At 39.1% G+C, this 26,112-nt stretch overlaps 1 protein-coding gene across 2 annotated transcripts; it reads left to right on the top strand.

Moving 5' to 3' along the window:
* Window positions 1-228: 228 nt before the first annotated feature.
* Window positions 229-25,875, top strand: dact1 (dishevelled-binding antagonist of beta-catenin 1). Of its 2 annotated transcripts, XM_023294594.3 has the most exons (4): window positions 229-819; window positions 15,109-15,238; window positions 15,989-16,102; window positions 18,687-25,875. In XM_023294594.3, exons 1-4 carry the CDS (start codon window positions 538-540, stop codon window positions 20,561-20,563), a joined length of 2,403 nt encoding a protein of 800 aa, XP_023150362.1. In that variant the 5' UTR covers window positions 229-537; the 3' UTR covers window positions 20,564-25,875. The 2 variants fall into 2 exon arrangements, with proteins under 2 accessions (XP_023150362.1, XP_035796998.1); XM_035941105.2 differs by lacking the exons at window positions 229-819; window positions 15,109-15,238; window positions 15,989-16,102 and adding an exon at window positions 17,137-17,354.
* The last annotated feature ends 237 nt before the right edge of the window (window positions 25,876-26,112 follow it).

Genomic DNA, 26,112 nt, shown 5'->3' with positions numbered 1-26,112 from the left:
TTTGAATCTGACAGAAAGCCACAGACCGAGCAGCAGCGGCTTAATTTCCCCTTGTGGGACTAATAACGGATTTTCTATTTTATTCTACTGTAAAGACAGTCGTCCAGGTCTTTTATTTTGAAGGTGCTGATAGGAAGTGGTTGTATGCATTGCCGCTAAATTACTAAGGGGCGGTTCTTCCCCGTGACGTCACCGTGTGGGCGGTGCCAGCCTGCTCTCCGTGACGCTGCTTCAGTCGCTCCGAGCCGCTGGTGAGGCGGCAGCTGGTTCGAGTCTAACCGCGTCTCCCTCCTTTATCACGGATCTTCTGGCCGCTGCACCCCGGAGCATGAAGGGATTTAGCGGGACAGACTGCTGAGACACCCGGGACCCGCTTACCGGATTATCAGAGCAGCTTCCCTGCAGGAGCGCCGTTAAACCACCGGTTGATTCTGTGGCTTCAGGTGAGCCTCCAGGTGTTCGTCTCCGCCGACCCGCCGCTCAGCACCATGTCCCCGCAGAGACCCTGAGCTCCCATCGGTCTCTCTGCCGGACGTCATGCTGCTGTCGGGCTCCTCCCGGAGGGACCCCGGGGCCCGCGGCAGAGCGGCGGCGGCTGCGGACTCGGACGCTGCGGAGCGGCAGCGGTCGGTCCGGGAGCGGCTGGAGGCCACCGTGTCCGGCCTCGGGGAGCTGGACTTCCTGCGGCAGCGGCAGGAGCTGCTAGTCCGGGCGGCGCTGGAGCTCCGGGAGGAGGAGGAGGAGGAGCGGCGGCGGAGGGAGCTGAGCTCCGAGGAGAAGCTGCTAGAGGAAAACATCCTGCTGCTCCGGAAACAGCTGGTAGGTCACCTGTCCGCCACGTGACCTCTGACCTCCGTGACCTCACTGTGACCTCACAGGAGCTCAGGTGAGGGAGGGGTGAGGAGCTGCAGACACACCTGGAGGGAGGGAGAGCTGATCATCAATCAATCAATCAGGAGATCATCAAACGCAGCTGATCCAAATATTCAGTTTATTGTCAAAAAGTCAGACAGAAGCAACTGAACACAGAAGATATCATTTAACTGATCACGAGGATGATTGATCGATTGATAAATTGGATAATTGATCAGATTTTCTCACATATTTGATAACATTGAACTGAAAAAACACATCTGAAAACTTTAATTTTAAATTTCCTTCGTTTTAAAGAACAAAAAATTTTACATTTAAGAACAAAGAAAACGTTAATTTATTGAGTTGATGTTTTTAAAAGTTGATTTATTTTCCATCTTTCTCTCTGATGAACTGAATCTTTGTGGTTAAAAACACCAGAAAATTTTTTAAAAATCTGCATCAGTTCATATTTTAATTATCAAAGTAAAACCAGGAACAAGCAGCAGGTCCTTAAATAAAAACTAGAGGACCGAAAGTAGAACCCCGAGGAACTCCAAAGACAGCAACAGAGATTTAACCTGAAAATATTTTAAAAATTACTTCAAATTGAAACAAGAAAAACTGAAGAACAGTTTCTTTTGTTCATGAGATAATTTTCTTTCTGTATTTATGAGATAATTTTCTCATAATTATGAGGATTCTTTGTAGTAAATCTGTGTTTTATCATCAGTTTCTCTTTGTTGTTAAAAACTTTTCTCATAATTATGACAATGCTTTTGTAGTAAGTTTGAGATTTCTCATGAATGTAATGAGATCATTTTCTCATAATTCTGACAAAATTATGGTTTTCTTATTTATCAGAACATTTTTTCATTGTGGACATGAGATTGTTTATCGCTATAGTTGTCATTGTGAATTTTTTTGCTGTTGTGAGTCAGTTTTCTCGTTGTTGTGAAGTAATTTATTCATATGAGGTGATATTCTCTAGTAAATATGAGTTTCCATTTACATATCCATGCAAAGATTTTAGCTTAAATATGAAAATTCATAATTGTGAGACAGTTTTCTTGTGGTAGTTCTGAGATATTCTTTCATAATTTTAAGAATTATGAGAAAATAATAGGTTTTTGTCATTATGAGCTAATTATCTCATTATTTATGAGACATTTTTCTTGTTGTTCTAAAATTCTTTTTCTAAATCATGAGAATTATGAGAAAATGTCTTGTTCTGGTCATTATGGGCTAATTTTCTCATTGTTTATGAGACATTTTGTCATTATTCTTTGTTTTCTTTAGTTATTCATTAGTTTTTTTGGGGTAGTTGTGAGTTTTCTCATCATTAGCAAACAGATTCTACTTTCTAATGTTAACATGAGGGCATTTTCTCGTTATTGTTGGTCATTAAGAGAAACTATTTTAATGTGAAACATCCTCAGTTTTGGTGTTTTGTGGGTTAATTGCCGGTTCTTGTTGTTTTTGTGACATTTTCCTTTAATTAGTGTCTTTACTGTCAGATAATGAAGGTCTGTAAAGACGATGAGGTCATGATGATGATGATGATGATGAAGAACTGCAGGTTTACGGGTTTAACCGGAGGGATGATGTTTGTGTTTTACTGGAGTTATGAGGACTAAAATCAGGTCCTTGTCATGTAAATTACTGCTTTAGATGACATTCTGTGGTTCAATGTTTAAACTTTATTGGACTCCTTATGACAGGATTAATTAGTCTGGATGTTCTAGTTCTAGATCTGGTTCTGGATCTGAATTGTATTTTTGTTTTTGTTTCATCAAATCACTTGTTTTTATGAGGGTTTGCTTCCAGAATTCACCTTTAATCTAAACTGACTGTGACTGAAAAACCATCAAACCTTAACATCTTCTGATCGTTACCCAGTGACTAATTAATTAATGAGCCAATCAGAGTTCTGATTGGTTCCTGAGGGATTAACGGAGCCGACTGAAGCATCGCTGAGGCTCTCAGGAGGTTTAGTTTCAGCTGATGGTTGGATTTACGAAATGAAAGTAATTCAGAGTGACGTTCAAACATCTGGTTTGAGTTAAAGAGACAAAGAAAACATTCGCAGACGTGAGTTCATCTGGATGAACTCTGACTGAAGAAACCTGGAAAATTCTGATTTAGTCTCAGAGAAATCATCAAATAATTCACTTCAGGATACAAATTCTCTTAACCAGTAATCGATTGATTGCTAAAACTATTAAAATACAGCAGATGTTTTTGGGTTATTCCATCTCAGATCATCAGGATCAGTTGAAATATGACAAAATATTATGTAATATATACAAAAAATCACTATTGACCCTCTTTCATTAAGGTTTTTCTCATAGTGAAATTTGAGTCTGTTTGATCAACAATATCTGGGAAAATATTAAAGATAAAAACCAGAAATTTTCTGTCTTGTTTCTCATCATGTCACTGATTCAGAATCTGGACTACTGGACAAATAGCTCAAATAATCTCTGATTATGGTTGAGGTGAAATATGGCAAAAATGGAAGAAAAGTCATGAAAAGTTCCATCTTTGAGCTCATAACAAATAAATGAATAATCCAGAAATCAATTAGAGATATTTTTGAACCACATGTAGCTTCATTTTATAATAATACCAAACTAAAGACATAGAATGTTGTAAATATGAAATATTTGATACTAAAAATGAACAATATAGTTATTTTTTGTTGAATTTTGATAACTCCCTTTTGCAGAAGATGCCCTACTCGATTTTTCAAAGCAGAGTTAGTTGTTGTTGTTTTTTAATTTTAAACACTGACTGTGCAGCTTTGGCAAGTTGTAGCATAAAAACTAAAATATTGGTGGATAGTTTGATCCAAGTAGAACAAAATTTAAGAGTTTCAAAATGGTTCACAGCAAAATAGTGAAAGTTTCAGGTTTTTATATTTAATATTTCCTCAGACGTTGTTCAGTCTCTAAATTCGATGTGAGTAAAAACCTGCTGGAAGTGGGTCAACTGGTGATTTGTGAAGCATTTTATTTTGAAAAATATTTGTGAAGCTAAAATTTCACAAATATGTTTATAAATAACCGTATTTTATGCTTTCAATTTTTCAAAATTTCTTTTTTGCCTTTTTTGCTTTTACCTTTAATGGTTGCTAAGATATTGTCGGTCAAACAAACACATCTTCAATTTTTCTCATGTGACCGTTGATCGAAGCTGATTTATTCATAGCTTCACGGTTATGGTAAAGATCACAAAATTTTTAGTTTTTTATAGAATCTAGTTCGACCAAATGGTTTATTTTTGACATTTTTTAAAATGAGACGTGTCAAATGAAGTGATTTTGATGGAATATCTGGATTTAAAGCTCAGGTTTGCTTCAGTTTTTGGAAGGACATCACACATGATTAGTTCAAGAAGTGTCTGGAAGTTGAAAATCTGATGATCCTTTCTGGTTTTACAGTTTCTGGCTGATAAATGGTGTTATTTTTAGTTATTTGGGATGTTTTACGTCCAGTTAAGAAGCTTCTCAAGGCTCCCGGTGGTTCAGAGGTTTCCTGTGTTTTCAGGCTTCAGTTTGTTTTTCTCTGGACATGTTTCCTGCTGCAGCTGTCGTCGTCTCCGTGCTGCGTTCAGGTGCAGCTTTTAGCACATCGGCGTGTCGGCGGAGCTTTGAAGCCGAGTCGGTGTGAAGAGAAGCTCCAGGGTCTGGGCAGCTGCTCGCTGGGTTTTATCTTCAGATGTTTCCGGAGCTTCGTGTTCGTCTCCAGCAGCTGCTTCAGTCGTGTTTTCAGAGGAAATCTGAGTCACATTTCTCAGAGTTTGGAGTCTTTCTGTCCTGCAGCTGCAGCTCTGAGCTCAATCTGGAGCTCATTAAAGTTTGACCCGCCCCCGAACGCAGCAGCAACAAATGGAGATTCCTGCTGGAAACTCTGCAGATCGACTTTCGGCAGCTGAGACACAAACACTGAAACACACTGAAACACTCTGTTCACTGTCTGCAGGCTTACAGAGGGTCCTGGTCCTGGTCCTGATTTGGGATCAGTTAAAGCAGGACTAGTTTCAGATTTAGTTTTTTGTGCTGTTCTGTTGTTTTCTCTTCAAACGTCTGCGAGCACAAAGAAAACGTTTCTTCATGTGAACCTGGAAATTATCAGAAACACTTCAAACCACAAGAAGTTCTGAAGAACAAATATTTCAGATTCTGTTTTTCTGTCATCAGTCAAACTGATCAGATCAGGTCCTCCTTTAAAAAAGGTTCTTCTGTTGAAGCAGCGTTTAAACGACATTCAGCTGGATTTGATCCACAAAACTCTAAAACCAGCTCAAGCTCAAGTCCAAGACTAGTCTAAAACCAAATCTAAAAGAAGTCTAAAGCCAAGATTAAAAACAGTCTAGCAGCAAGTCCAAAATAAGTCAAAAATGAACCTAAAACCAGCCCAAAACAAAGGCCAAAACTTGTCTGAAACAAAGTCCAAGTTAGTCTAAAACCAGTCCAAATCAAGTCTAAAATAATCTAAACCCATGTCTATAAGTAGTGTAAGACCAGGTTTAAAAACCGTCTAAGACCAAGGCTATACCAAGTCTAAAACGAAACCTAAAACCAGCCCAAACTCAAGTTCAAACCTTTTCAAAAACAAATCCAAAAGATGTCTAAAGCCAAACCTAGCCCTTGACGAAGTCCCAAAGAGAGTCTCTAAACATTCTAAAATCAAGGCTTAAACCAGTCCAAATAAAATCCAATGCCAGCCTAAAACTAGCCCAAACTCAAGTCCAAAACTAGTCCAGAACCAGTTAAAAACCAAGTCAGAAACCATTCCAAAAACAGTCTAAAACCAAGACTAAAAACAGTCCAATGCAACATCCAAGACCAAGTCTAAAACCAAACCAAGCTCAAGTCCAAAGCAAGTCCAGAACCAGTGAAAAACAAATTCCAAAACCAGTCCAAAAGCAAATCTAAAACCAAGACTAAAACTTTGCATTCAAACCAGTCACACTCTTATTCTTCCAAACCTTTGGGCCTTAATCTGATTTTAACAGTTTACTTCTATAAAAACTCTCGTCCTGTTTGTTTGTCAGTAAAAGGAAACTCAACCGTAGAGACTAAAACCGTTTTCTATACCTGACTGTAAACGGGTTTATTTCTGCTGTGAAGTTTGACTTTTTAACATGAAGGTTCTTTAAGCTGTGACTCGCTGTTGGAGCCTCTAGTGGCCGTTTGAGGAACTGCAGGTTTATCTTCATGCTTCAGCTCTTTGGTGTTTTTTTTTTCAGATGAAGTCTTTGAGGTTTTATTTCATCTCATCCCAAAACTCATGTCATTTATTAGTTGGATGAAAGTAAAAACCTCTAATTATAAATAAGTTATTAGTTGGAGCCGTTTACAGTCATTATGTTCACAGATAAATCAGGCTGTTTCTGCAGCGGCGGTGGAGAAATAAAACCCTCTTTGTCTGAGAATGTGAGGTTCAGCTGAGATGCTTTCAGCTCTGGTTTGTAGGAAAAATGAGAAGAGAAAATGTTGAACAGATTTTTCCCACACGTATTAGTTTCATTCGATCTGTATAACGGATTTAAAACATGTGAGAAAGCGTTAAAACACGAGACTCCATCACATGAAATTCTAAAATCACTAACAGTTTAACTCTCTGAACTCCAAACAGCAGTTCTGGATGTTTTTTTCCTCACTGTGGTTAATTTTTCAATCTAAAGTCCTGCAGCTCTGTGGAACCAGAACAACACGAAGGAGAGAGAACTCAGAGGTGAAATTTAAAAAGCAAAACATTTATTGTAATTTTACGAAATAAATTGAAATCTTGAATGTCCAGAATTGTTCCAAATTTGTCCACAATGACTCAGAAATGGTCAAAAGTGGCTCATAGTAGGTCCAAAACGACTTAAAACCTGACGTATAATTCAATCAAAATTTGTCCACAATTACTCAAAATTTTCCCAAATGAACAAAATGTGTCCAAAATCTATTGAAAATAGTTTTTTTAAAAAATGCATTGAAATCTGTACAAAATGACTCAAAAAATTCTCAAAATTAATCAAAATGTGTCCAAAATTACTCAAAATTTGTCCAAATGACTCAAAAAGTTCCCAAAATGACCCAAAATGTGTCCAAAATCTATTTCAAATTGTTTAAAAATGCATCCAAACCTGTGCAAAATGACTCAAAATTTTCCCAAAATGATTCAAAATTTCTCCTAAATGTCTCAAAATTTGACCAAAATGACTCAAAATTGGTCTAAATGACTCACATTTTGTCCAAAATGACCCCATATTTTTCCAAATGACTCACAAAGTTCCCCAAATGACTCAAAATTTGTCCTAAATCACTCAAAATTTGTCCAGATGATTCCAAAAGTTCCTAAATTGACCCCAAATTTGTCCAAAATGACTTGTAAGTGATGAAGAGTGTCCAAAATGGTCAAAGATGACTTCCAGTGTGTCCAAGATGACTTAAACCTTGATGTAAATCAATCAAAATGTGTCCAAACTGACTCAGAATCATTCCAAAAGTATTCAGATTACTTTTAGGTGGAGTCGTTTTTTTAATCTCACTGCCTGCAGTTCATCTGAAAACTTTCTGAATTTTTCTCACTTGGCTTCTCGTCCCATCTTTCTCAATCAGGGCTTCATAGTTGAGCTACAGACTCCAGAATTTTTTGTTTTTTATAGTGTCAGCTTTGAGCAAACGCTTTATTTTTTGGTGAATTTTTAATTAAAGATGTAGAATAAAGTGATTAAACGAAAATATCACAATGTTAAGCTCAGATTTGGTTCATTTTTTCGTCATAAAATGAAATGAAATTACAAATGAGACATTCAGGGACCACCAGAAAGTAGGAAAATAGGAGAATTCTCTTTGTTTTTACAGTTTCTGCTTCATAAATGTTGATTTTAGTTTGGGTTTCTGTTTTATTTCAACAGCTTTTTAAATATTATCGATAATATTTTAGTCTGTTTTTGTGTCACAGTGACAGAAGTTTCTCCACCATTTCACCTTTATCGTCTTCATTACCACTATTATTGATTCAGGCATCGACTGAATTCTGGATGTGAGTTTCCTGAACTCAGAAACCTGCTGAGAGAGAAACTCTGCTGCAGGACTGAAATGTGAATCATGAGGTTTGTCGTTAGAGACTCACCTCAGATTCTCAGTCATGAGTTGAGCATTTAGATGCTTTATTGAAGCAACATGACGCTGAATCCCAGCTGGAGAGGCAGAAAAGTTCCCTCAGAGACGGAGTTTATCTGGAAAAATGGGTTAAATAATCATTTAATACAAACTGATGCTGATAGAATATAATATAATATGTAATAAAATACAATATTGATTTGATTAATCAGTAAAATGAATAAATACAGTGAATGTTTCTTCATAAAACGTTTCTGCATCAGTTTGGTTCCATTTTTGAAAAACAGATCAAATAAACGACTGAATAATAAATTTAAAAGAAAAGAAAAGAAAATTACTTTATTTCAACCATCTCACCTCATCTTATCTCATCTCACTTCATCTCTTCATCATCATCACATTATCTCACTTCATCCTGAGCTCATCTCACCTCTTCATCGTCTCATTTCATCATCATCTCTCATCTCATTTTATCTCATGTTACTGCATTTTATCTCATCATCATCTTGTTTTGTATCATCTCATATCATAACATTTCATAGCTTCATAATTTCATCTTGCTTCGTCTCATTTTATCCCATTTCATTGTTCCTCATATCTTCATTATCATCTTCACCTTATCATGTCGCATCTTATCTCATCATCTCATCTCCACATTATTTCATCTTGTACAATTTCATATCTCATCTCTTCATCATCATCTCATCACGTCATCTAATAGTTTTACTGTCTCATTCTGTATCATATTTCAACGTCATCATAACATTTAATCTAATTTTATTTGATATTATTTCATCTCATCATCTCAACTCATTACATGATCTGACTTTATACTGAATCATCTCACATCTTCATCATTTCATCTCATCTCATCATCTTCAACTAAAGTACAGATATCTTTGACACATATCTAGTCTAGTTGTTAAAAGTTTAAACATCTTATAATAAGAACCAGTTTGTAAAACCAGAACTTTTCTGGCTGGAAATCATCAGCTGAGACCCAGAAACTGAACCAGACTCTGGATCTGAGATGATGAAGTCGATAAAAATGTGTGAAAACAGAGAAAAAGGCTGATTTAGCAGCTTTTTTCCATCCAGATCTCCTCAGATCAGATGAAGCAGTCAGACTGATGAGCACTGAGTCAGGATCTTCTCTCCATTATCAGCAGATGAAAGCAACTCATGGATTCAATCATCCTGACGAACAGAAACTGATCTCAGACCTGCTGAGGTTCAAAGACGTCCAATCAGGACGGTAGATACAGAACCTGGGTTTTACTGAGGTAGAAGCTGAAAACATGCAGGAATGTTCAAACCACTCTATAAGGACGACTTTAGAGTCTTTAGATCCATGTTAAACTAAATGTGAGGAACTGTGGACGAGTTTCAAGTCCTTCTGGATGAAATTTCAGACACTTTGTTTAGATTTCATGTCTTTTTGACTTGTGTTGAGCCATTTTGGACTAGTTTGGAACCATTTATGTCAAATTTAGTTTCATTTTGCTCAGATTTTGAGTCATTCGGTTTAAATTCAGACTTTTTGGACAAGATTTGAGTCATTTTGCACAAATTTTATGTATTTTTGGAAACATTTTGACTCATTTTGGTCAGATTTATGGTTATTTTGGACATATTCTGTACCAGTCCTGTCAGATTTGAGGTAATCTTGAACAAGATTTCTCTTGTTTTCAAAACATTTTGAACTAATTTGGAGCAGTTTAGAAACATTGTTGTCAAATTTAGTGCCATTTTAATCCAATTTTGGGTCATTGTGGACACATTTCAATACTTTTTAGACATATTTCAAGTCCTTTTGCACAAGTTTTATATATTTTTGGACACATTTTGAGTCATTTTGGTCAGATCTAAGGCCATTTTGGAGAAGATTTGATTTGTTTTGGAAACATTTTTAATTAATTTGGTGTAGTTCACAACTTAGAGTCATTTTGATCTAATCTTAAGTCATTTTGGATATGTTTCAATTACTGTTGGACAAGTTCCAAGTCTATTTAAACATGTTTTGAGTATGTTTGGTCAGTCTAGTCAGATTTTGGTCATTTTTTTAAAAGATTTGACTTGTTTTGAAAACATTTTGAACTAATTTTGACTTGTTTGGAACCGTTTTTAGTCAAATTTAGGATCTTATTGATCAGACTTGACGTGTTTCAAGACCTTTTACACAAGTTTGAAGTAATTCTGGACATGTTTAGTGTCATTTTGGTCAGGTTTTAAGTCATTTTGGACCAGATTTGACTTGTTTTGGACACATTTTGAGTCATTTTGGACTAGGTTAGAGTCATTCTGGTCGATCATAAGTCTGGATGAGCTTCAAGTCCTTTTGCACAAGTTTTCAGTATTTTTGGATGCATTTTGACTAATTTTGATCCAGTCTGAGGTCATTTTGGGCAGAATTTGATTTGCGTTGAACACATTTTGAACTAATTTGGACTAGTTCACAACAGCTTGTAGAATTTAGTGCCATTTTGATCAGATTTTGAGTCTTTTTGTACAAGTTTCAAAACCTTTTGGACATGTTTCAGGTCCTTTTGAATGAGCTTTCAGACATTTTGTCAGACTTTAGTAAATTTTGAAAAATATTTGACATGCCTTGGAAACATTTTTAACAAATTTTGACTAGTTTAGAACCATTTTTGTCAAATTTGATGTCATAATGATCAGACTTGACCCATTTGAAGACCTTTTAAACAAGTTTCAAGTCATTTTGGACAGGTTTTGTGTCATTTTAGTCAGATTTTAGGTCATTTTGGGTCAGAGTTCCCTAATTTTGGACAAAACTGGAGCCATTTTGGATTACTTTAGAGTAATGTTGGTCAGATTTCAAGGAATTTTGAAATAGCTGTCCTTTTGCACAAATTTTAAGTACTTTTGGACACATTCAAAGTCAGTTTAGAACCTTTTTTGTCAAATTTAGTGTCATTTTGATCTACTTTTGAGTGATTGAGGACACATTTCAAGACTTTTCAGATATATTTCAATTCATTTTAGTGAGATTTTAAGTCATTTTTGCCAGGATCTGAGTTGTGTTGGACAATTTTCAACGATTGTGGACTAGTTCAGAATCAATTTTTATCAAATTTAATGTGATTTTTAGTCACATTGGACACATTTCGAGTTATTTGGGACAAGATTTGCAGCATGGATACATTTTTGAGCCATTTTGGACTAGTTTAGGGCAATTTATGTCAAATTTAGTATCATTTTGGTCTGATTTTAAGTGATTTTAGACAAATTTTGGACAAGTTTTGAGCTATTTTGTTGGTAAATAAGAGCTTCTCATGTCTTTTTATCTACATGCACCATTTCCTGTGAGTAGACCGTTGAAATTGAAATTTCACAGTAGATCGTGTTCATTCTAAATCATTTTTAATATCCCATTAATTGTGCAGCTGAACAACTGATGCTCTGTTTCTGTTCGGCACCTTTGTCTTTCCTGTTCCTGCTCATTTTGTGGTGAACATTTGAAGCCTGAACGTCAACAAACTCTACGATGAAAACAAAAACCTCAGTGTTTCTCATAGTTTAGACTCGTGGGATCTGATATGGAGAAGCAGAATAGTCAGAGTTATGTTTGTGTTAATAAAGTTGTGGTTAATTTGTTGGAGTGTTGGACACATTTTGAACCATTTAAGACTAGTTTAGAGTCATTTTGGTCAAGCTTCAAGTCCTTTGACACAAGTTTTAAGTATTTTTGGACACATTTGAGCTCATTTTGATCAGATTTGAGGCCATTTGGAGAAGTTTTGACTTGTTTTGGAAACATTTTGAACTAATTTTGACTAATTTAACCATTTTTTGTCAAATTTAATGTCCTGTTGATCACACTTGACATATTTCAAGACCTTTTAGACAAATTACAAGTCATTGTGGACAAATTCTGTGTCATATTTGTCAGATTTTAGGTCATTTTGGACAAGATTTGACCTGTTTTGGAAACATTTTGAGTCATTTTGGTCAAGCTTCAAGTCCTTTGACACAAGTTTTAAGTATTTTTGGACATTTTGGAAAAGATTTGACTTGATTTGGACACATTTTTAACTAAATTGGACTAGTTTAGAAGCATTTTGCCAAATTTAGTGCCATGTTCAATTCATTTTGGTGAGATTTTAAGTAATTTTAGACAAGATCTGACTTGTGTTGGACAATTTTTGCCATTTTGGACTAGTTCAGAATTGATTTAATCAAATTGAAAGTATTTTTGAGCCATTTTGGACTAGTTTAGAGTAATTATGGTCAGATTTTAAATCATTTGTGACAAATTTTAAATAATTTTGGACACATTTTGACTCGTTTTGTTCAGATTTATGTCATTTTGAACAATATTTGCCTCGTGTTGGACACATTTCAAACTAATTTGGATCAGACATGGAGAAGTAGAACTGAGAGTTTTGTTTTTGTTAATAAAGTTGTAGTTAATAGGTTCATTATTGATCTGTGAAGATTGATCAGATGTGATCAGCTGTCTGGAGGTCTGCTGGAAGCTCAGCTGAATGTGTTTGAACAAGTTTTTAGACTGAATTCAACCAGAAAAACTTTAGATTTTATGATTTTAAGATGAAGCAGCTTCTTTTCGATTTTAAGATCAGAAAGTTTAAGATGAACTCGTAGAAAAGCAAACATTATTCACTTTATTTCTAGAAGTTTTTATCCTAGCTGGGAATGAAGACGTGAAAACTGAAGCCGAAGAGACGATAAAATCAGACAAACACACACACACACACACACACACACACACACACACACACACACACACACACACACACACACACACACACACACACACACACACTCTCTCTCTCTCTCTCAGCCCCTCCCCCCTCTGAGATGGAAAACATGCGGGTTATGCGATGCTGCTGCAGGTCATGTGCTGCATTCCTGCGACTGAGCTGCTGCAGAAACACAAACTCTGGAGCTCCTCGATCCCTCCTTTCCTTTTTCCTTGTCTCCTTGTTTCCTCTTCTCAACTCCTTTGTTCTCATTTTATTTCCTTTTTCCTCATCTCATCTCTCCTCATTTCAACTTTGTTTCCTCTCTTTTCATCTCCCATCTCCTTTCCTTGACTCCTGCCTCCTCTTTCCTATCTCTGTCTCCTCTTTTCTTGTTTTCTATCTCTTCATCTTCTTTCTCAACTCCTTGCCTCCTCACTCTTTGTGTCCTGATTCCTAGTCTCCTCGTTACCTCTTTCCTTGATTTGCTTTTTCCCCTTTTCTTTCCTCACCTCATTTCCTTGTCTCCTCTCTCCTTATCTCCTCTTTTTATCTCCTCATCTCACCTCCTCTCTCCTCCTTGTTTCCTCATCTAACCTCCTCGCTCCTCCTTGTCTTCTCATCTTATCTCCTCGTCTCCTTCGAGGTGTTCCACATTTAGATCTCAGATCCACGATGACATTTGTCAAATTATTTTCCAGATTAATTAAATGAACAAAAGTTGTTATGTTGAAAATCTCCCAGAAATCCCTGCGTTTACACTCTGACCTCCTAGTCACCATAGAAATAAACATCATCTACAGTCAGAGGTCGATTAAAGTCTCTTTACAAAGTAAAAGGTTCATTTGTAGTGTTTCCATGGCGATGTTGCAACCAGGAAATCAGGAAATAAGTCATTCTGGGCAAATAAAGTCTCTCTGGAGCATTAACTTTTAAAACTGTGTCTGTCTGGTTTAGCTAGCCGGCTAACTCATGCTAGCAATGCTAAGCTAGTATTTCAAATGCTAACTGGCTGGTTACTGTGGAAAACTGCAGCTTGTCTGCTGCGTTTAATATTTTGGATTTTACCGCTAAATTATTGAATAATAAACACATTGTGGATCATTTTTGACAAATTTGAGTCACTATGGACAAATTTTTAGTCATTTTGGGAAGATTCTGAGTCATTTGGACAAATTTTGGGTAATTTTTGACAAATTGGAGTAATCATGGACAAATCTTGACTGATCTACGTCAGGTTTTAAGTAATCTTGGACATACTGTGAGCCATTTGTGACATTTTCTGAGTCATTCTGGAGACATTTAGAACAATTTTGTACAGTACTTTAAGGGATGCTGATGAAGAGATAAGATGTGAAGATATAGGATGAAATTATTAGTTATGAGATGATTTCAAGATGAAATGGTGAACTGGTGATATGATACAGGATGAAGTTAGATGAGATGATGAGGCTATTGAATGAGATATGATCGTGAGATGAGATTGTATGAGATGGAATCGTGAAGAGATGAAATGCAATAATGGATAAAATGAGATGACACAGGTTGAGATGGTGAAGAGATATGGGATCAACTGAGACGAGATAATGAGGATAAAACAAGATAACATACAAGATAAGATGATGAAGAGATAGCATGAGACGAGATAAGATGTGATGACACGAGATGAGATACAGTGAGACGATGATGATGATCACACTGGTGATAAAATGAGATGATTCAAGATAAAATAGTGGAAGAGATGACATGAGATAAGATGTCATGAGATGATACATGATGATGATGGTGATGAAATGGGATGAAGCAGGATGAGACAGTAAAGAGATGATATGGAACGAAGTGAGATGACAATGATTATGATAGAATGAAATGACACAAAATAAGATAAGGAAGAGATAGCATGAGATGTGACAAGGTGATACAAGATGAAATGAAAGGTGACATGAGTTAGAGCGAGATAAGATGGTGAAGAGATGATATGGATGAAGTAAGATGAGATAATGATAAAAGGAGATAGTATACAGGATAAGGAAGAGATAGCATGAGATGAAATAAGATGTGATGAGATGATACGAGATAAAATGATGAAGAGGTGACATGAGATACAGTGAGATGAGATGCTGATGATAAAATTAGATGATTCAAAATAAGATAATGGAAGAGGTGACATGAGAGTTAGATAATTTGTGATGTGATGATACATGATCATGATGAAAATGGGATGATGCAAGATGAGATGGTGAAGAGATGATATGCAAAGAAGTGAGATGATGACAATAGAATGAGATGATATGAGATAAGATCATGAAGAGGTAGCATGAGATGAAATAAGATGTGATGAGGTGATAAAAGATTAAATGAGATTAGATGAGATGATAACCTTACTTTCTTTTTGCTTGGTTCAATCAGAACTGTCTGAGGAGGAGGGACGCTGGACTCATCAGTCAGTTACAGGAACTGGACCGACAGATCAGCGACCTGCGATTGGACACTGAGGCGTCACATGACCAGCTGGAGACGGACAGCCGACCCAGTTCAGGTACCAGAAACTTTATATAACATCAGACTGTTTCCCTGGAGGTTCATTTTAATCAAATAGTAACCGAAGAGTGTAAAAAACAGCATGAAGTCAGTGTTAACTGATGTATAGAAAACAGCATCATCTGCATACAGTCGGATCTTTGCTGCTGAATGTTGCTTTTGATATGTTGGAAAGTACAAAAACAAAGCAGAACCTTGTGCTCAAAAAATGTTGGTTGATCTGAAAGCTGTTAGTTATTTATTATCTGCATTTATTTATCTGTTATTGGGTTTATTTGTTTCCTCTGAGATCAGGATTTTCCTTCACTTGTTTGGAGAAAAGACGATTCACAGATTTTGACCACAAGCAAACGAACTGAGCTCTAAAACATTAAACAGGCAGCTAAATGGAAACCTGTTTGCCCCACAGAAACAAAGAAAAGAGTCAATCAGGATGGAAAGTATCACACAAAAAGTAAAAACTGTGAGATAAAGTCAGTAATTATAAGATATAAGTGAAAAGTTTGAATAAAAAAATGAAAATTATGTGGAATTTTGGATGCAGAAAGTTCAATTTTGACTTAAAAAATATAACTTTTGATGTAAGAGTCACATTTTTTAATTCAAAGTAAAAATCTGACATAAGTGAATATTCTGAGACTACAGGTGAAATTTTTTGACAGGAAAAGCAAATTTTTCGACATTTTTAGGCTTTTTTTTTTTTTTTTTTAGCCAAATAATCCATTTACCTGTCCACTTCCTGTCTCAGGTTTCTACGAGCTGAGCGACGGAACATCTGGTTCTTTGTCCAACTCGTCCAACTCGGTCTTCAGCGAGTGTTTCTGCTCGACAGCCGACGCTGACGGACGCCTCCCCTCCACAGGTACGTCCAATCACAGCTGGACGCGTTCAGCAGGAAGCTCCACCCACAGAGGAACACCTGAGCAACATGGCAGCCCTCCACCTGCTGGCCAGGTGTTTCTCAGAGGGTTTAACATCCTTCTGGTCACGATAAACTTCATATTAACACCAAACACTACTCTGAGGCTTGCCTTCAAAATAAAAGTTTATACCTAGACCCTGCCAAGTGCTTTTATTGTGAAATACTTCAAAGAATCGAAAATGGTTGAATTGAAATTCACGGTTTTTACGTCTGTCTTTAGAAAATATTTGTGTGTCCATTTGAACATTTTCTTGCTGTAATCCAAAATACAGAAAATAGATTTCAAAGTTTATCTGTTTTATATTTTTATATAATTTTTTTCCACAGTTTCATTCCATTTATTTATCTCTGCTTTTATTTTTACAGGGTTTTTAAAAAATACTTTCATTTTGAATGTGTTTTGGGGTTTTTTTAAATAAATTTTTATAGATTTTTTAAAAAATATTTTTTATTTTTTTGTCTCAGTCAATGTTGAAGTCACAAATTTGTAAATTTATTTTAATTTTCAATGTATTTTTTCTATAAAATTTTTAATTGTTTAGTTTTTGTAATCTATGTAAATTTGCTGTATTTGTATTAGATGGCTATTTCACAATAAATTTGACACCTATATTATGTTTTTTTTAATCATTTTTTTAAAAATAGTACTTGTTAAATAATCTTGTTGGATTTTAACTTTATTTTTTTATTTGTCAGGTAAAATTCTAACGTTAATCTTTTATCTCATATGGAAAAGACTTCAGCTCAACATCTGTAGTTTTATGAATGAAGGAACATGAAAGTGAAAACCTTCGCGATGAGCTCAGAGAAGATGTTTTTCCTGCCGTGACATGTCAGAATATCTGGCCGGCTCTGGTTTATTTCTGTCTGCTCATTTACATGATCTGCCCCTCAGGGCTTTATTTACACAGCGGACAGGAAACCTAATTATTAAGCTGAAATGAAAACCAAACAGGCTGCTGGCGTTTTATCGGTGAACCTTTGCAGAAACGTTCCTTTAGTTGGAGCAGAGCTTGGGTTTTTCTGCAGCCTGAAGCTTTATGATCCTCTGAGGTTAAATAAATCTTCTGTTCTGAGAAACGAAGCTGCAGGTTGAAGGTCAGCGTGGAGTTTGTTCTGATGCAGACGGAGGCAAGAAACCTCAACAAGACATGGAAAATAATATCCTGCTTTCTGGTTTCTCTGTCCTACGGTGTGTTTTGTATCCATTTATTTCCCTCTGTGGTAAAAAAGCTGCTCATGCTGGATGTTTTAGTCATATTAGATCATTTTAAAACATTTTTGAACAAATTTTGAATGATTTTGGAGATTTTTTGAGTCATTTCAGGCCAGTTTCAAGTCATTTCAGACATTTACTGACATGACTGAGGTATTTTGGATGAATCTTCGAGTCAGTCTGCATTCATTTCTTCCACTTTGGACATTTTTTGAATAATTTTGGATCATTTTCAAGTCATTTTGGACATTTTTTGTCAGTTTGGACTCATTTTTACATTATTTTGGACCATTTTTGAATCCTTCTGTACAAGTTTAGAGTCATTTTGGATGCATTTTGAGTCATTTTGTATCATTTTTGACTCATTCTGGATGATTTCTGAGTCATTTTGTACTAATTATAGGTCATTTTGTACTTTTTGGGCATTTTGGACTCATCTGAAGTCATTTCATATAAGTTTTGGTCATCTGAACTTTTTTAAATTATTGTGGATAAAGAGATTAAATACATAATTAAACTTGTAGGAGACTGATCTGCAGCCGTTCTGACAGATTTTTAAAAATATGTTGTGTGACGGACTTTTAATTCAAGTAAATAAACGGCTTTATTTGAAGCTGAAGCTTCTTTCTCCAGAGTTGGACCTCAGTCGTCCTTCCAGGACCTCAGACAGACTCTGAACTGTTTCCTCTTTCAGTACAAACATTCTGCATGTCAACAGGACGAGCTGCTGGTTCGAGTCCATGTTTGTTTTGGTTCCAGAAACATGTGATTCTTGGAGGGCTTGTGGGGCCATTTTACTTCCAGAACTTCCATCTGTGCAGTTACTTGTTGGTGTATTTACTCTGCAGTCTGTGTGTCCGGTGTGTTTCCAGCTCTGAGTCAAGTCCAGGAAAAATTCTGCTGATCTGGACACAAAGTGAGCTTCTAATCCTGCGGAGCCTCACAGAGCAACATCTGTGTGGGTTTTCTGCTCTGCTCCGTCATGTGCATCATTTCATTTCCATCCAGGGACGTGGTGGACGTGGTGGATGTGGAGGGTTAACATTTCACAGCGCTCTGTCTCCACTGAAAAGAATTTTCCACTTACTAATGCCTGAGCGCTCCGTCCGTCCTCAGCAGAACCAAACAGAGTCATTAGCACAGTCAGCAGAGCATTTCATCAGACTGCTGCCTGGAAACAGCTGTGGTCAGAGCACCGGCTGCTGACGTCAGGAAACATGAAATAAACTCTGATCCATTCGGCCTGTGTGTGTTTAAAATAGCAGCTGTATCTGGTTCCGCTAACATCCGCTCTCTCTCTGTCTGCAGATGAGCTGGCCGGCTGTTTGCAGTGTGACAGGCTGCTGGGAGGACTCTGCGATGATTCGTCCTCCTCGACTACAGTCCGCCGCTCGCTGTCGGCTCCTCAGCCCGCCATGGATGCCGACACCCATTTCAAGTATCACTGTGACCTGGTGGCCAGAAACGGCAGCGACGTCTACCGCTACCCAAGCCCGCTGCATGCCGTGGCCGTCCAAAGCCCCGCCTTCCTGCAGGTGCTGGGTCACGGCAGAGACGAGGCTGGAGGTGAAGGTCTGAAGACAGAAACCTGCCCTCCTCCTGTTTCAGCCCCTCCGGTACCGCAGAGCTCCTCCTGGCCCGCCTCCTTCTCCTCCCAGACTCCTCCCCTGAGGCGACTCGACAGCTACATCCTCAGTCTGCTGCAGCGCCGAGCCCAACCCATCAGAACCAGCCGGCCCAGAACCAGCATCAGCACCGACCCCTCCAAGAGCATCCTGAGGCAGGCCAGTCTCTGCATGAGGCAGGTGTCCAATCCTGGTTCTGGTTTAGGGTCAGAAGGTAAGCCCTGCTGGCCGACTGGAGGAGCGTCAGGAGACTTTGCTGCTTCGTCTCCTCAGAGGTCTGTGGAGGTTAAAGGTGACGAACAGGAGCCTCCGAGTGTCGACGTGACGTCAAACAGCTTCCAGATCAGCAGGGACGGCGCCTCCCCTCGCACCAACAAGGACATGAACACGAGCAGCCTCCTGAGAACGAAGAGCAAAGGGCTTCTTCCTCACGCAGCAGCATCCACGGCGACGCTGCCCAAAGACTTCAGGGGACTGAGTACGCCCAGAGCTAACTCCTCCCCCAAGCAGCCATGTTGCCCCCCAGTACAGGAGCTGGTACCTCCGATCAATAAAACCCAGGCAGGTACTCCGAAGAACAGCCCCAAACTGGAGGCAGGTGAACAGCCGGTGCCAGAGCTCGCCAGTCTGGGCTCCTCCCAGAGTCCGGATGAAGCAGCAGGAAGTCACCTGGTTAACGGCAGGTATGTACCCGCCCAGCTGCACGCCGTCAAGGTCCGCAAGAGAGGCAGCAAGAATGTCAAGACGGCCAAGGTGAAGACGAGTCGGACGTCTGAGCGCAGCGAGCCGCCATCAGAAAGAAGAGCTGACAAATCCCAGCGCTCTAAAAAGCCCCGCCTCCTGGACAATGGAGGCTCCGCACACATGAAGGTCTCCAAGAGAGGTGCTTTGTCCAGAATGAAATGCCTCCCTGCATCCATCCCAGAGGGCCGAGTTCTGGACAGACATACCAGCAGCGTACGATCCGGTTCATCTAAGCACCATCACCATGGAAACCACCACCACTACAGCAGTAACCACCATCACCACGGACGCGACCAAGTCGTGGTCGTCGCCAAACCGAAACACAAGCGCAGCGATTACCGGCGGTTACGTGCGATCATGGAAATGCCGTACGACGAGGCGTTCAGGCGCGCTCAACGACAGCAAAGAAAGGAGCTGCTGAGCATCTCCGCCGCCAACAGTTATGCCAGCAGTCCATACACTTACGCCGCAGGAAGCGACTCGGAGTATTCAGCCGAGTGCGCATCGCTGTTTCACTCCACCATCGTGGACACCAGTGAGGACGAGCGGTCCAACTACACCACGAACTGCTTCGGAGACAGCGAGTCCAGCGAGGAGGAGGACGTGGAGGAAAGCACAACCACCAGCGACACCGAGGAGAGCGGCGGCGGTGGGATGGGCAGGGGGCGGGGCCAGCTAAGGGCGGCTGGCGTCAGGGCGGCGGGGCAGGAGGCGACTCAGGCGAAGGCCTTCGTCAAGATCAAGGCATCTCACAACCTGAAGAAGAAGATCCTGAGGTTCAGGTCGGGGTCGCTGAAGCTCATGACCACTGTCTGACTGTCAGGTGCCTTAACCCTTTGATGCACAACCTGGGTCAAAAGTGACCCAAATCCAATGGAAAATGGGTATCTCCTGATGTGGTCTACGCATCAAAGGGTTAAAGCCGCTCCACCGGTACACCTGAACAAACAACACCTTTCCATGTCGATATTTCAACCGAACCTCTTCAGCTCAAACCATGAATCCAGAATCAGTCGTCCACTGAATGTGACGCTTCTTTACGTGATTAAAAACAAACTCATCTGATGGAACCTTTCTTCATGTCTTTTACTCTGGAGGCCTTCAAACTGTGGTCGAGTCCATCTGAACCGCCCGGTGTTGTGTTTGTGACATTCAAATGCCAAAAACCAAACTTCTAAATTTACCCTCATTCACTATTTTCAGTTTGTAAATCTGAGGATGCAGTTTAACCCTTTGATCCCCAAACAGTTTCTTTTCTCTCGTCACATTTTTCCCCACTGTGGTTCATTTTTCACTGCAAAGTTGTTGAGTTGTTCCTTTCTACTGTCCATCATCAGTAGAAAGATGTTTCACCATGCTGAATGGATCTCCAACAACATGCTCCTCTGTTCACTGTTTCTGAGCCATGCTGACTTTATTTTATTCATCCAGTAGGCTTTATTTTCCTCTCAGTCTCTCTATGGAAACACAGCCTGCAGTTCAACCTGAAAAGTCTTTACAGTTTCTGGCTGATAAATGGAATATTTTAGGCAGTTTCGTAAAGACAACCTGCCTTTGATGTGGTTCAGAGGGTTAAAGCTCCAACAGTTAACAGCCCCAGGTTGTTCTCATGGACTCTGTGGGTAAACACACTTTAAAGGTGCCATATTAATACTTATAAGTTCCAATGCGCCAAACACAGTTCAGGATATCAAAGGAATCAACATGGCTGCCTGAACAGTAACATTCATCACTTTATACTTTTAAATCAATGGTTTTTTTTTTCCATTTGCATCAAACCGTATCTCTGAGATTCCCACAAACGCAGCATAAGATGCTTTTTGTAAAAACATGAAGGTCTGGAGTTTTCATTTCGCCAATCAAATTGGTCTCCTCCACTTCCTTCTTTCTTTCCTGGTCATCAAGTGCCTCAGCCAACAAACCTGGAACCAGTCTGCTTCAAACAAACATCATCTACCCAAAGGCCAGATAAACCTCCTGAGGGGCTACAGGCCCCGGATTTATCTCTGCTGACCAGAAACCAAGTGGGGATCTACAGCTAGAGTGATTCATCGATGACCAAACAGCTGATTGGTTGAGTCATTCCTAACGCTTCTCTGGCAGCAGCTCCTCTGATGTTTCCCAGTGTTCAGTGATAGCATGTTGTTGACCAAAGCTCTTTGAATATGTTGATATATGAACAAGCTATCCCAATACAAACCCTTAAAACTGGATTCCAGCACAAAGTTCCTCAGTACGAGATGGAGGAGACTCAGTGATGCAAATTTCAATTAAATTTGCTAGTAATCAAATGAAGTAGAACCAAATGACGTGGGGTAAATCCCACTTTGGTTGAGCCTAGCTTGTACCACTGAAGGATATTTAAAAACCAAAATGGCTGCTGCATTTCAAATGTACTTCTTCACATCTTTAAACAAATGTGTTGCATTCAGAATCACAAACTAACTCATCTGCTTTACGCCAGACTGGGCTTGGTTCATGTTCCAGTACAGGAGCTGGTGGTTTTTAAATCCAACTCACAGGTTCACTTCACCTGGTTCTGTATCTAAACATTAAATCACACAAATAGAACGCATCATAGATTTGGATAGTTGGAGCACTGCCTGTTTTCACATCTTGGTTGTTGAGAATTCACCATCAAAAAGGAGGTTTTCAGATGCTGTTTGTTTGAAGCACGCTGAGCCTTTCAGGATTGTTGCCGGACCCTGTCGTCTGGTCTCTGGTAGAAGTGGACCTTCTTTCAGGTTCCTCTGAGAGTTTGAAGGTTCTTCAGATGTTTCTGAACCCAAGTTTCCAGCAAGAGTCCCAGGACTTTTATTTCCGGGAGTTAGTAGGTGTCTTCCCACTGCGGGAACTTGGACAAAGTGTTGCGAAGGTTTACAGAAGTGGTGATCGGCCTTTCAGTCTTTCTGGTTCCAACAGCTTCAACTTAGACGTTAACTCTGAGTGCACCAAAACAACAACCAATAGCAGCTAGTAAAGTTAACTCCTGAAAGCTGCCTGAAAGAGGTTCTACGGAGGTTCAGTTCCTGTAGTCGGAACACAGTCGAAAGTTCAAGCTTCCATAAAACGGTCTGCAAGTTCTTGCAGTGGCAAACAACTTAGTGTCAGGAAACATCTAAGGTACTAAAGGTTCCTTCAGTTTGTGTTACCTTCATGCTGTGAAGCCTTGTGGCAATTTGGTAAATTAGTTTACGAATTAAAGAGCGATGTCATTCTGGAAGACGACTGCTAACGAAATTTTAAGGTGGACCTCAGATTCCTGCTCAAGCCTTTAGGTCTGAACTTTGTTGTGTCAAAGCTCACTGAGAAAAAACCAAATAAACCTGTTTGCAGCTGCAGGCTTTTAAAATGTTGGAATGCTGGAAAAGCGTTAAAGTGCTCGACTAAACTCAAAGTTTTGGAAGATGTCCCTCTGTTGGGGCTTCGTTTGGTTCCTTCGATGGAGACACTGGTTGCAGTTGTTAGGCTGGAGTCGGTTGGAGGGTTTGGGTCGGATCTCGCTGCAGTAATCTTTTTATTTCCTGCACTTTGAGACAAACCGACAGGATGGATGGTGTGACGCTGTTAATCTGTTGTTTGTATGTAGCCTTATTTTGTATTTATTATCACTTGCCCTTTTGCTGTTTCCCAGCACGCCAAACGTGTAAATGCTTCTCTTTTTTTTTAGACAATCCTGATTTAAGTTGTTATTTTTGATGAAAGCTATTTAAAACCTAATATATTTGCTTGGTACATATAGAAAACCACACATGGTACTAACTGACCGACAGCCGGTGGCGGCCAGCTGGTTTTCACCTGCCGTTTATTTACACAAGTATGACGTCTTTTTTAATACTGTTGCACCATTTATACAGCATTTACATGTTCAAACCTTGGGTACAGTTTGCTCTTTTACTTTCAGATCAGTGGAACAATGAGGTGTTTCCCCAATATAAAAATTAAAAATGCAGCAGATAGGTTTCCTAGTTTCAAACAGGATGGATGCTTGTGCTGCAGCATGAACACGTTTGGTAAAATACTGTTGAAACTTTCAGTCTGAATGTGAAAAACTACCAACAAAGTTTAGTCCATTCCTGACTTTAACTTAAATGATGTTGGAAAGAGTCCAAAAAGTATTAAAATTCAAAGTGTCTTCTCCACTTGGTTGCATCAGATGGGTATCAGCTTATTCTCGTCCAGTACAGAGCGACTGTAGTTCTGTTTAGCTTAGCTTAGCACAAATTTTGGAAGTGAATTGAAACCGCAAGGCAGCAAAAAAAAAAACTAGCATGTCCAATTTTAGGTTTAACTGTCTTTTGTTAGATGTATAAAGCTACACATACTCAGTTGACTTCAGACAACTAGCATCAAATGTCAAATGGTAGCTGTTAGAGGCTAACTGTCATGCTACCAGGTTGTTTTTAGCTGAGTGGAAACTGCTAGTGTAGCATCAGATTGACATAGTTTAGCTACAGCTGAAAGTTTGGGCAAAGGGTTGATGTTAAACTTGCTAGTTAGCATAAAGCATCATTCACCTACAGACAGGCTTCAGACAGTTGTCATAAAATGTTGTTAGTAGCTAACTGTTTTGATACCAGGATGTTTATAAGCTAGTTTAGACTGGAAATGGAGAGAAAATGCTAGTTTAGCTCAACTGAATATGATATGGAGTTGGTACTGAAAATAGAAAGAAATTGACAGAGAGATACCGGTATCAGTTCAGCCTAGTTTGGTTCAGGGTTTAATCAGGTTGAAAGTGTTGGAGTTATACTAACTAGTTAGCATATAGCACCAGCTACTGAATATGAAAATGTAACTGTAGTGGTGTTTAGCTAACTGTTGTGATGCAAAGATTGAATGGAAACGGGGGAAACTGAAATGATGAAGAAGTTTAAGTTGTATGAGTTGGATCCAGAATGTGTTTGGTTTAGTTTAACAGAAAGCAGGGGCCAAGTGTTGATGTTATACTAACTAGTTAGCATATAGCTACAGCTACTATGGGCAGTTAGCATGTAGAACTGTTGTATCTTCACTGTAAATGGAGGAAAAGTGCTAGCTTAGCTCGATTGAACATAATGAGTTTTTACTGACAAAAGCTGGAAGAAAAGGCTTTCTTATAAGGGAGAAATCTCCAGCAGAACCAGGCTTAGGGAGGGCAGACATCTGCCTCAACCAGTTAGGGTGAAGGGAAGTAGTAACAGCTGTATATGGGCACGTTTAGCCTTGCTCCATCAAAAAAGAAATCAGTCATTTAGCAAAAATTGTCTGGTTTAAAACACAGTGAAATAGAAATATAAGAATGAGACATAGTGCTTCTGCATTAGTCAGCCAGCTAACATGTTAGCTCCCTAAGCTAACACAAGTTCACGCATTAGCATCTGAAGTCTGTGAGGTTGGACTTTTGGAAGTCAATTAAACTAGCTTTGAACTGTCAGAACACAATTTGTGTATTTGTTCACTAAAATTAGCGTTAGTTGGCTAACTTTTGTTAGCTTTTTAACTTGTAGATAACTCCAGCTCTTACTCTTTGTGCTAAGCTATGCAAACTATGTCCCAGGCCTGCTGTAACTGTACTGGACACAGATTCAGATATCCATCTTTTGATTGAAGATGACACTAAACAAGATGATTTCCCTGAATGTGAGGATTTTACATTTTACCTGCAAAAGTTTTACAGATGCCCTTGTTGGTGTTTAATGAGCGAGCCTTAAAATTCCCACTTTTGAAAACTCTATAACTTCATTGTTCTGGTCTATTCTGGTCTGAGTTTTCACGTTCCAGATATAAATAGCTCCCGTTAAGCTTTAAAAAGCCACAGAAAGCTCCTTTACAGCTGTCGCATGCCGCCTTTCTGTTGAGCTATTTTTAATTTTGTTTGACTTTGAGTTTTTTTTCCGGTGCTGACACAGTTTGGATTTAAATCAGAGGCTCCAGCTCCAGAGTGTTAAACAGCCACAAACCTACAAACCAAAAGCAAAACTGGACTCCTCCTGAGGTCTGACCACCGACACTGATCCAACCTTGTAAATGTTCACATATGCAACTATAAATGACTGTTACTGATGTGTGTATATATCATGTCTGTGTATGCCAATAATGGTGCTTAACCTTTTTATGCTTCATTAAATGTGGACTTTAACACAGAACATGTCATTGTTCCGGGCTCGTGTTTCCTCAGGAGCTGAGGGTTTGTCCTAGTTGGCGTTCTCTAAAAACCTCCCTGCTGCTCGATCACAAGTTCCTCAGTGTTTCTGTGCTAAGCTGCTTCACGCTTCTGACCTCGGCATGAAATCTTCTCATGCACATTTCTCATGGCTCCGTCAGAGTCTGATCTGTCTGCAAGGTATGCGGCCACGCCAGCAGCTCGGCCAGCAGACGTCCGT

This window comes from Amphiprion ocellaris, chromosome 20, assembly GCF_022539595.1.
Source record: "Amphiprion ocellaris isolate individual 3 ecotype Okinawa chromosome 20, ASM2253959v1, whole genome shotgun sequence".
Lineage (NCBI taxonomy): Eukaryota > Metazoa > Chordata > Actinopteri > Pomacentridae > Amphiprion > Amphiprion ocellaris.
The sequence above is the reverse complement of the archived record's forward strand: the minus strand, read 5'-3'. Positions and strand labels throughout refer to the sequence as shown.

Coding starts and splice junctions, on each gene's coding strand:
- dact1 (XM_023294594.3), top strand. CDS start 538: ATGCTGCTGTCGGGCTCCTCCCGGAGGGACCCCGGGGCCCGCGGCAGA. Junction 820..15,108: donor TGCTGCTCCGGAAACAGCTG/GTAGGTCACCTG, acceptor TGGTTCAATCAG/AACTGTCTGAGGAGGAGGGA. Junction 16,103..18,686: donor CGGACGCCTCCCCTCCACAG/GTACGTCCAATC, acceptor CTCTGTCTGCAG/ATGAGCTGGCCGGCTGTTTG.